General features: G+C 48.5%; 1 protein-coding gene across 1 annotated transcript in view; it reads left to right on the top strand.

Annotated features, from left to right (window-relative positions):
- The window catches only part of LOC309333156 (putative helicase senataxin), a gene marked incomplete at its 3' end in the record, with an annotated part of 138,795 nt that overhangs the window by 75,848 nt on the left and 50,758 nt on the right, over nt 1-12,189 (top strand). The window contains exon 2 of the mRNA XM_081846559.1: nt 1,172-1,349. Within this exon, the coding sequence (XP_081702685.1) occupies nt 1,173-1,349 (177 nt within the window). The 5' untranslated portion in view covers nt 1,172. The remainder of the gene's footprint in view (nt 1-1,171; nt 1,350-12,189) is intronic.

The following is a 12,189-nucleotide window of genomic DNA, read 5'->3' as shown; positions in this document are numbered from 1 at the left end:
CTGCTTTGAATTTAAACAGTCCCAGAGTCAGTTCTCAGTATCTCCAGGTAGGGCTGGGTGTTGTCCTCTGTAGGAAACCCTGGAGAGCTGGTGCCAGTCAGTGCAGACAATATTGTGTTAGATGGAACACAACAATCCAACAGGAGGCAATGATGGCCACCAAATCAGATGGCTTTAAAAGAGGTTTGGGCAAATTCAAGGAGCATAATGCCGTCAATGCATAGCTGTCAAGTGTCCCTTATTTGAAGGGATAGTCCCTTATTCCAGCACGATGTCCCGCTGCTGTCCCTTATTGATGGATGTCCCTTAAATGTCCCTTAAATGATGTCCCTTAAATTTCAAAGGAAGCAGCTCCTCTCCTTCCCTCCCTGCCGGCCAGGGAGGAGGGAGGCTCCAATTGTGTTGCTTGGCTGTGTTGCTCACCCAATAAGAAGTCTAAGAACAACTGGGGGGTGGAACTTGCATGCCTTGTGTGTGGCTAGTTAATGCAAGCTGAGGGGTTTTTTGAATGCTGGGCACCATTTTGTTGCACGTGCTGCTGCAAACTTTGCAGTGTAAAGCCAGGCCGGGGAGCCATCTTAAGTTGAGGCTGCAGAGGCCTTGTGGTGCATGTGATTCAGATTCTATTCAGTTGAACCTCTGGTTACAAAGTTGGTTGGACAGGTTCTCGAAGCTACCAGCATGAGTTTGACCAGACTGCAGGAGGACAGGAAGACTGGAGTGCCCGGAACAGGTGAGGCTGCAGGTCCCTTATTTTAGCTGCTGGTCCCTTATTTTCAAGGCTGCTGGTCCCTTATTTTCAAATCTGTAAGTTGACAGCTATGCGTCAATGACTACTAGCTATGACAGCTATGCTCTGCCTCCATGGTTGGAGGCAATAATACTTCTGAATGCCAGTTTCTGGAAACAGCAGGAGGGGAGAGTGCAGTTGTGCTTGGGTGTTGCTTGCCAGTCTCCCACAGGCATCTGGTCGGCAACTGAGAACAGGGTGCTGGACTAGATGGGTGATTGGCCTGATATGTCAGGCTCATCTGTGTTCTTTTGTGTGGCTCGATATAAAGCAGCTTTCTATGTTGTCGAACTTTACTCAGAACATTTCTGTGTTTGTGTTTTCAAATAATTTCAAATAATTATTTCTCTTTCTCTTTTTTATTTTTGTGTTTATCTGCAGAATGGGTGCATGCCGTTGGTGCACCTCTGATGATTCAGTCGTCAACCTGCTAAAAAGTTATGCTTCCTCTACATTGCCTGCAAATGAATTTGCTTCAGCCAATAATGACCTCTGTTACTGCATAGAGTGTGTGGATGAGTACCATAAAGCAAAGGATGAGTTGCCATCCTTCCATGAGGTAATTTGCTTTGATTGATAGCCCACTATATCCTGGCTGTGTTGGGGCTGGTTGATGACAGAGACAGTTATAGCAGATTTGGGCAGGCAGAAGGCCAGTAGTTATTTGATAGCTTCTGGGGTGGGTAGCTTGATTCAGCTGGTGGTAGAGGTTGGGGGGGTTGCTCACCTGAAGTCGCAGTGATGTCATCAGGTGACTCATTCCCCCCTCCCCTATGTGATGTGCAGCACTTTGAAGCCGCAACAACAACAAAATATTGGGGGTGCCAAACAAATCTCTTCCTTACCTTCCTCCCGCCTGCTGAAATCTGCTTTGGGCTGTAAAGTGGGTGGTAGCCACCCTGGTGTATGATCCTAAGAACTGGCTTAAAATAAGATATCCAATTAAAAAAAGACAGCCAACATGACATTACAGCCCACATGACTGCCCCCTGGAGAGCTGATGGTCAAGCAGAGCAGGCAATACTTGGATAAATGGGCCAGTGATACAAAGCTGGTTTATATGTAAGAAATAGGATCTGTAAAGGTGCCCTTAGGAATGTAAGCACTGCGCAGTTCCAGCTCACTTAGAATAATAATAATAATAATAATAATAATAATAATAATAATAATAATAATATAATTTATTATTTATACCCCGCCCATCTGGCTGGGTTTCCCCAGCCACTCGGGGCAGCTCCCAATCGGATATTAAAAACACAATAGAGCATTAAACATTAAAAACTTCCCTAAGCAGGGCTGCCTTCAGATGTCTTTTCCTTGACCTCTGATGGGAGGGCGTTCCACAGGGCAGGCACCTCTACTGAGAAGGCCCTCTGCCTGGTTCCCTGTAACCTCACTTCTTGCAGTGAGGGAACCGCCAGAAGGCCCTTGGCGTTGGATCTCAGTGTCCGGGCTGAACGATGGGGGTGGAGATGCTCCTTCTGGACACAGAATTGACCTGTGCCTCCATGGACAGCTGTGAGTCCAAAATGACTCCCAGGCTACACACCTGGTCCTTCAGGGGCACAGTTACCCCATTCAGGACCAGGGAGTTCCCCACACCTGCCCACCCCCTGTCCCCCCAAAACAGTATTTCTGTCTTGTCAGGATTCAACCTTAATCTGTTAGCCGCCATCCATCCTCCAACCGCCTCCAGACACTCACACAGGACCTTCACCGCCTTCACTGGTTCTGATTTAAGAGAGAGGTAGAGCTGGGTATCATCTGCATACTGCATACGCCCAGCCCAACCCCCCTGATAATCTCCCAGCAGCTTCATATAGATATAAAAAAGCACGAGGGAGAGGACGGAACCCTGAGGCACCCCACAAGTGAGACCCAAGGATCTGAACATTCATGTTCATCTCCACTTTCTGGACACAGCCCAAGAGAAAGGAGCAGAACCACTGTATGACAGTGCCCCCAGCTCCCAGCCCCTCTAGACGGTCCAGAAGGATGTTATGGTCGATGGTAACAAAGGCTGCTGAGAGATCCAGCAGAACTAGGAAACAGCTCTCACCTTTGTCCCTAGCCCGCCGGAGATCATCGACCAGCGCGATCAAGGCAGAATCCCGATTGGAAGGGATCCAAATGGTTCGCGTCCTCCAGCCGTGCTTGGAGTTGTTCAGCAACCACTCGCTCAATCACCTTGCCCAAGAATGGAAGATTTGAGACTGGGCAATAGTTGGCCATATTGACTGGGCCTAAAGATGTTTTTTTTAAGAAGCAGTTTAATGACCGCCTCTTTCAGTGGGTCTGGGAAGGCTCCCTCACAGAGAGAAGCATTCACCACCCCGCAGAGCCCATCGCCCAGCCCTTCCCGGCTCGCTTTTATTAGCCAGGATGGGCAAGGATCAAGGAGACAGGTGGTTGGTTTCATTCATCCAAGCCGCCTGTCCACATTCTCGGAGGTAACAGATTGGAATTGATCCCATATAACATACCGTATTTTTCCCTCTATAACACACAGATTTTTTCTCCTAAAAAGTAAGGGGAAATGTCTATGCGTGTTATTGACCGAATGTGTGGTCCCTGGAGCCGACTGACCCGAGTGCATCACACATTTTCTTCGAGGGTTGTCTTTGTTGCGGTCAGCAGAAGCCAGGGAAGTGCTTGCTAGGAGGTTTGGCCACTCTGCAGCGCAACTGTGTGTTTGCTAGTGTGTGTGCTTTGTGAGTGTGTGGTTGCCTGTGTGTTTGTTCGCTAGCGTGGGTGCTTGGAGGGAGTGAGAGAGTGACTGACTGCTGCATCTTCTCCTGCCATTTGCCTTTTAAAAAATTGGAAGCAGCGGGGCAGTAAAAACCACCTCCGAAAGCCCCATTTCCCCCTTCTAAGGCTGCAGCTCGACTTTGGGAGCCCTGAACCCCTGCCTTGTTCTTGAGGGATCTTTGAGGTTTTCCCTTTAGCTTTAACCCAGCCCCCTTATTTTACCAGTTTATCTTCATTCTCGGTGTGGTAAACTGATTGCAGGCAGCCACACGTGCGTTCGAGCCTCCCAGAGAGAAAGCTGTTGCTTTCCTGCATTCTGCCTCAGGGTCTTACTGCCCACCCTCTTCTCTTTCGTTACTGTGTTTGCTCCAACGGAACAAAGAGCAGAGAAAACCCCTCCCCTCCAGGCAAGCAGAGGGGAAAGCAGAGCGTCCTTCCTTCTACCGTAATTCCTCTCCGTGCTCCGGTGCTGCTGCTGCTTCGTCTAGGGACTCGCAGGCAACATGCAGGTGGGGGGGAGAGAGAGAGAGCTGGCTGGCTTGGGTGGGTGGGGGGAACTTTTGCCTTCCTTTCCTCCCTCCGGTAAAACCCCTCTCCTGCATTCTTAGCCAGCTGCTTCTCCGCACACCCCTCTCGGTGCTCCTTGTCCCTTCTATGTTTTTCCTCCCCCCCCCCACTTAAAACGTGGTTACAAAGCACGGATCCACATGGATCCTCAGGATCTTTGCATTGGGTCACCCCAAATTCACCATCAGATCACATAGCATATCCATGGCTACAGCCTGCACCAAAAAAAATCAAACACCCACTGTTGCCTGGGGCTGCAATGGTACAAAAACATGGATACAAAGCATGGATCCACATGGATCCTCAGGATCTTTGCATAGGGTCACCCCAAATTCAACATCAGATCACATAGCATATCCATGGCTACAGCCTGCACCCAAAAAATCACGCACCCACTGTTGCCTGGGGCTGCAATGGTGCAAAAACGTGGTTACAAAGCACAGATCCACATGGATTCTCAGGATTTTTGCATTGGGCTACCCCAAACTCACCGTCAAATCACATGTCTGTGGCCACAGCATGAAGCACAAAAATGATACATCCACTGTCTCATTCAGAATTTTTTTTCTTGTTTTCCTCCTCTAAAAACTATGTGCGTGTTATGGTCAGGTGCGTGTTATTGAGCGAAAAATACGGTAACTAGATAGGACTCCAGCACTCTCCCGCCCTGGCCCTGCTCCCACGGTGGAGTCTACCTCCTTCCGAATCTGAGCGACTTCATCTGCAAAAAACTTAGCAAAAGCATTGCAGGAGACCTTGGGGTCCCTACCAGGCCCCGGTGACGAAGGTGGTTTCAATAGATTGCCAACAACCTGAAAGAGTCTCCTGCTGCTGTTTTCTGTAGATGCAGTAGAGGTAGTGAAGAAGGCCCTTTTCGCCGTCGCCACTTGGTAGGCTTGACGTTGAGCTCTAACCTGTGTCCGATCCGATTCAGAATGAGTTTTCCGCCACCGGCGCTCTAGCCATCTCAATGATTGTTTCACTGCCCAGGGAAAACCACGGGGCTGTCCGGGCTCCATGCAATCGGAGAGGGCGCTTTGGAGCCAGGCAGTCAATAGCCCTGGTTAACTCCGCATTCCAACGGGTCACCAGGGAATCAGCTGAAAGGCCATCAACATGGGATAAAGCATCCCCTACCACTCTCTGGAAACCATTTGGATCCATTAAGTGGTGGGGGCGGACCATCCAAATTGGTCCCACCTCCCTGCAGAGGGCAAGGGTCGTGGAGAAGTCCAGTTGTACCAGGAAGTGATCTGACCATTGGCACAGAATAAAAGTGTGGTGTAGCTTTTTCTGGGGGTGATGCACTTGCTCACTTAAACTTAATGGAGGGGAAAACACAGGGATTTGGACCAGGGAACAGCAATGTGGAAGGAGGGCAGGGATCTGTGAGTGGACAGAAATCTGTTAATGTTAATACATAACATAGCATACATTTAATATTGTTTCAGTTGTGTGTCACAAGCACATTAGCTATATAGCTTGCTGGGTTCTAGCCAACAATGTTTTCCAGGTAGACCCATTGAAATATATATCTGCCTAAATTAGTCATGCCCATTAATCTAAATCGGACTTCAGTTCAGAGAACACTAGATACAATCAACTGCATTTTTTTAAAGTTGCACTCATAAGCTGGCTGCAGCAATTATGAAAGTAAATTTTCTGCATTTAACTCACTTTGTAAATAAGTCTTTCCTTGTGTGAAAAATAAAATTGCCTGCAAGTCCTTTTCTTCCCCTTGCAACCCTAATGTTTCTCTGTCTCTGTCTGTCTGTTTGTCTGTCTCTCTCTTCCTCTCTCCCTCTCCTTAAAAAGAAACGCCTGAGTTCCTCTTTGCTTTGAAAACAGAGCTCAAATTAACTGTTGCTGTTTAGACTTTCAAGTGGGAGCAGCTGCTTAGTTTTGTTTTGTCCCAGTCACCCTTGGTGTAACTCAAAATCTGAATTGCACGAAGCATGATCTAACTAATTAAGTCTGCTTAAGTGTACTATACAAAAAGCTATTACCAGCTGCAAACTTTGGAGGAGTTTTTTCACCATGCCCAGCTTTTTCCTTTCCTCTGTCTCATTCTTCTGGCATACACATTTTAATACTTATCTAACCCTGAAAAAGAGTTCCGGGGAGTGCCAAGACTTGCTGACTACATTCTGACATTTCAGCTTCTTCTAACAACAAGAAAAAAACTAATTAAAGTTGTAATGAATATAAGAAGAGCCTGATGAATCAAGCCAAAGGGGGCCCACCTAGTCCAACATCCTGTTCTCACAGTTAGTTGTGTGAAACCCATCAGCAGGGCCCGAGCACAAGAGCCCCCTACCAGTGGCGGAGCGGAGAGCAGGCGGGGGTGGGGCTGGCATGCGCCACCCGCAGCGGTGTGGTACGCCCAGTGCAGGCGGGGGGGCAGGTGCGCTCCCCCCACACTCCTCTTCCTCCACCAGTGCCCCCTACCCTCCTGTAGTTTCCAGCAACTGGTATTCAGAAGCATTACTTCCTCCCAACTGTGGAGACAGATCATAGTCATCATGGCTAGGAGCCATTGATAGCCTTCTCCATGAATTTATCTAATCCTTCTTTTAAAGTCATCCAGGTTGGTGGCAACCACTGCCTCCTGTGAGAGCAAGTTCAATAGTTTAACTATGTGCTGCATGAAGAAGACCTTTCTTTTATTTGTCCTAAATCTTCAAGCATTCAGCTTCATTGGAAGTCCATGAATTCTAGTGTTATCAGAGAGGTAGGAAAACTTTTTTCCATGTCATGCAAACATTTATAAACTCCTACCATGTCACCCCTTACTCGCCTTTTCTTTAAACCAAGAATTCCCAAACATTGCAGCCTTTCTTCATAGGGGAGTCACTCTATTCTTTTCATCATTTTGGTGGCCCTTTTCAGAAGGTTTCCAAACTTTACAATATCCTTTTTGAGGTGAAGCAACCAGAGCTGTGCACAGTACAGTGGTACCTTGGTTTAAGAACAGCTTAATTTATGAACAGCTTGATTAAGAACGCTGCAAACCCAGAAGTAGGTGTTTTGGTTTGTGAACTTTGCTTTGGAAGCAGAACATGTTCCGCTTCCTGTTGAGTGTAAATTGAGTCCCCTGCTGCTATGGGAAAGCACGCCTTGGTTTAAGAACGGACTTCCGGAACGGATTAAGTTCGTAAACCAGGGTACCACTGTATTCGGAATGTGGTTGCTCCATAGATTTGTATTGGTGTGTGTCAGGGAACTGACATCAGAGCGAGAGGTGGAGGCAAGGCTCCAAAACGATGCAGGAGAGGGGACCAGCAGGGGGGAAGGAATTCAGCGTAACACCAGTAGAGAAGAGAAGGAGATGGAGGATTTGGAGACAGGGCTCCAAGACCCTTCACCAGAGACTAGTGGAGAGAGCGCTGACACGCCTCTGCCTTCCCCTTACTTGCGCAGATGAGTTCCGCGCAGGGAAAGTAGGAGGAGACTTGGCGTCAAACAGCTCTTATGCTGGAAGAGGTTCAAGAAACGCCCACTGACTGATTCTGCAAGCGACTGACCGGCCACGGAGTGTAGGCTGTCAGCCAAGGCATGGTGAACCAGGCAATCTAACTGAAATTGAAGGCAACTTACGCACAAGTAACCCCTTACAACCATTACAGTGTGCTTGGAATTTTTTTTCTCTTAATGGACTAACACTATTATTTTAACAATTTTCAAAGAGGTAGCCATGTTACTCTGTTGCAGCCTAAGCAACTAATTTCTTGGTCTTTAGGTGCCACTGGGCTTTCTGGGTTACTGCAGTTTTCTGTTTTTCTTTTGTCTGCCACCTCTTTGCCTTTCTGTTGTATTGCTTCCTTTCCTGTTTGGTTTAATGCTTAAGCGTCTTTTCAGTATTTTGTCTGGCCAGTTAGCCTGACTCATAAAACAGTTTGTTCTTCCTTGCCTGGATCTTCCAGGATCTTGGCTATATATCTTTTCTAAAACCTTGCACAGTTATTGAGAGTCCAAACGTGTGTTTGAAGACTGTGATTGAACTACAATATGGCCAGGGATATGTTTGTGTGGCTGCTGAATAGACTCCATGTAAGTAAAGTACACAGCACCATTTGCCAGTGCTGAGCTCCATTCTGTCTTGACCTTTCCATTTGCAGCATTTTTGTGTTGGCACAGCTTTTAAATTTCATTTCTTATTTAAAAATGTCTTCTCTGCCTTTGAAATTGTTACAAAGGAAGCTGTCTTGTAGATAATTAGACCACTGGTCAATATAGCTCAGTATTGAGAGTCTCTCCCAACCCTGCCTGGAGATGCCTGGGATTGAACCTGGGACCTTGTGCATGCAAATCAGGTGCTCTGAGCTGCAGCCCTTCCCCTTACAGCCCCTGCTGGGAATCTGAGGTGAGAGACCCACATAGCCCATAGTTGCCCCCAGTTCCAGTCACCACCACACAGAGGCAGCTGAAGGTCCAAAAAGTTTACTGATGCAGACGATATTACAGTTCTGGACAGTGCTATATACATACAGCTTGTAGGCTTTCCAGATACTATTGATGTCTGGCAACTTTAACCTGTTGCAGGATCTTAGCCAGACCCAGTTGAATATAGCAGAGCATATGCAGACTTCCAGAAGCAATCAGTTGCAGGCAGGTAGGATCCTCTTCATGGATCACTGCCTTGCCGTGGTGAAGGGGCTTGAATAACTCAGAGAAGCTATGAGCTATGCCGTGCAGGGCCACCCAAGATGGACAGGTCATAGTGGAGAGGTTTAACCAAACGTGATCCACCTGGAGCAGGAACCGGCAAGCCACTCCAGTATCCCTGCCAAGAAAACTCCATGGACAAAAACAACACGCATATAAAAGCTATGACGCTGGAAGATGAGCCCCTCAGGTCGGAAGGCGTCCAACATGCTACTGAGGAAGAGCGGAGGACAAGTACAAGTAGATTCAGAGCTGATGAAGCAGCTGGGCCAAAGCTGAAAGGACGCTCAGTTGCGGATATGCCTGGAAGCGAAAGGAAAGTCCAATGCTTTCTTTTCCAAAGAAAAATATTGCATAGGAACCTGGAATGTAAGAACCATGAACCTGGGTAAGTTGGATGTGGTCAAAAATGAGATGGCAAGAATAAATATTGACATCCTGGGCATCAGTGAACTAAAATGGACGGAAATGGGCGAATTCAGTTCGGATGACCATCATATCTACTACTGTGGGCAAGAATCCCGTAAAAGAAATGGAGTGGCCCTCATAGTCAACAAAAGAGTGGCGAAAGCTGTACTGGGATGCAATCTCAAAAATGATAGAATGATCTCGATACGAATCCAAGGCAGACCTTTTAACATCACAGTAATCCAAGTTTATGCACCAAGCACTGGTGCTGAAGAAACTGAAATTGACCAATTCTATGAAAACATACAACACCTTATAGAAGTGACACCAAAGAAGGATGTTCTTCTCATAATAGGGGATTGGAATGCTAAAGTAGGGAATCAAGAGATAAAAGGAACAAGTGGCAAGTTTGGCCTTGGAGATCAAAACGAAGCAGGGCAAAAGCTAATAGAGTTCTGTCAAGAGAACAAGCTGGTCATCACAAACACGCTTTTCCAACAACACAAGAGACGACTCTACACGTGGACATCACCAGATGGGCAGCATCGAAATCAGATTGATTATATTCTCTGCAGCCAAAGATGGAGAAGCTCTATACAGTCAGCAAAAACAAGACCTGGAGCTGACTGTGGCTCAGATCATCAGCTTCTTATAGCAAAATTTAAGCTTAAACTGAAGAAAGTAGGAAAAACCACTGGGCCGGTAAGATGCAATCTAAATCAAATCCCTTATGAATACACAGTGGAAGTGAGGAACAGGTTTAAGGATTTAGATTTGGTGGACAGAGTGCCTGAAGAACTATGGATGGAGGTTTGTAACATTATACAGGAGGCAGCAACTAAAACCATCCCAATGAAAAGGAAATGCAAGAAAGCAAAGTGGCTGTCCAACAAGGCCTTACAAATAGCGGGGGAGAGAAGGCAAGCAAAATGTGAGGGAGATAGTGAAAGATACAGGGAAATGAATGCAGATTTCCAAAAAATAGCAAGGAGAGACAAGAAGGCCTTCTTAAACGAGCAATGCAAAGAAATAGAGGAAAACAACAGAATGGGAAGTGTCACAGCCACCCAGGTGGGTCCCAGCTCACGAGAGACCTTACTCCGTTATAGTTTACTTACAGGAAAAGTTTATTGAAGATAATTGCTTCTTTCACAGTTCAGCATTGTGGCTGTACGTCTGTCACGTTAGACCGCCGAAGTCCCCCTCTGACTCCTCCCCTCCTCCACACCAACTTAATAGCCTGGCTCTAGACCACCTCTTCCTCTCCTTTCTTTTCCGCAGGGTCTTTCTGCCCCCCTGGGTTCTCTCTTTCCGGGATTCGCCTGAGGCTGAATCCTCTGCCGCCTCCTGCCCCCTCCTTCTGGCTTTGGGGCCGGGCTCCTCCTCTGAGCTTTCCCCACTTCCGCGCGCCTCTATGTTTGAACTTGGCGCGCGTACGTTGCTTTTGACCTTTCCTTCGTCCTCTATACTGCCCCCTGTTCCACTCTCTACCCTTTCCGGCTGAACACCTTGCTCCAACCCCCTCTCTCTGTTTTCTCCTGTTCCTCCTCCCTCCGAGAGGCTGACAACTCCACCCCCTTTACTCCGTTCCGGCTGAGACCCCTCTGACAGCGTCTGTGCTTCACTGGGCTTTCTCCCCTCCTTCCCTGACTTTTCACAGCTTCTCTCTTCTCCTGCTTTTCGCCTGATCATGCTAGCTCCCTTTTGGGAATCCTCTGACTCACTGCTTAGGCTCATAGATTCCCTTCGAATTCCGTCATCTTCTTCCTCGTCTCTCTCTCCCTCCTCCCACTCGCTTTCCGTCTCCTCTGCCATCTCCTCACTTCTCCCAGAAACCCTGACATCCATCCCCCCCTCGAAGCCCCCCCTTCCCCCCTCCCGGTCGCTGGGTGCAGGTTGAGGGAAATGTGGTTCTTCCTGGGTCGGTTCAGGATACCGGGTGTCCACGTCAATCTTCTCCTCTGGCAGCTCCGTATACGCGTGTTCGAACTCGGGTTCCCCCCCTGAAGGCATCACAGTCTCTTCCTCCCTCACTGCTTCTCCTGGCGCTGCCTGCCAAGGACCTATCATCCACCTCTGACTCCATACCTCCCTTGGCTGATCCACCCACCAATAAGGGTTTGTCTCTCCCCCCCCCAGGCGGGGATCCCTGGTCGGGCTTGTTTTGGGCGTAGAGCCCTCGGGCGAGGAGAAACCCCCGAACGTGCTGCCCGACAAAGTGGGCGTGAAAAGCCAATCATCAAAATACTCCTCGGGCATGGGTTTGTGCGGAAAAATTGCATGAAACTCCTCCTTCAACAGGGGTTCGTCCAAAGCGTAACCCGGCACCCAGCTATTTGCAGAGACTGGAGTGCCTTCCCTGGCGAGAAAATATTCAACTCCCTCCTCCCCCCATCGTGAATCCAGTATCTCTGTGACCTCATTAAGAGGTTCTGGTCTTGGCGACTCCCCTCCCTCAGGCGCCCTTCTACGTGGCTCTGGAGGTGCTCCTGACTCTTGAAACCTGTGTGGGGCTTTGTAGGGAGTGAGCACCGACCTATGAAAGACCGGGTGCACCCTGGAGCCCTCCGGAAGGGCTAGGCGAAAAGCCACCAGATTGATCTTAGCCTCAACTTGATATGGTCCTAGCTGCCTGTGTTCTAACTTCTTTTTGGCCAACGACCTGGCCGGCATCGCGTGGGCTGCTAACCATACCCAGTCCCCAACCTGAATGTCTTCCCCCGCCCTTCTGTGTTTATCGGCTTGCACCTTATACGCCTGCTTTGCCAGCTCCAAATGTCTCCGCAGCTCCTCGTGCACCGCTTGCAACTCTGCTGCAAACTGGTCGGCATTTTGAGGTCCCCCCCCTTCAGGTGCTGTAAAGCTCGGGAAGGTTCTGGGATGACGTCCATAGTTCGCGAAGAAAGGCGTCACCCCGGTGGATGCGTGCTTCGTGTTGTTGTAGGCGAACTCAGCCATCGGCAGGTAGTCCACCCACGCCGCGGGTCGCTGGTTGGCGTAACACCGTAGGT

This window comes from Podarcis erhardii (assembly GCF_964252035.2).
Source record: "Podarcis erhardii genome assembly, chromosome: W".
Classification (NCBI taxonomy): Eukaryota; Metazoa; Chordata; class Lepidosauria; order Squamata; family Lacertidae; genus Podarcis; species Podarcis erhardii.
Note: the sequence above shows the minus strand (reverse complement) of the source record. Positions and strands in the feature narration are given on the sequence as shown.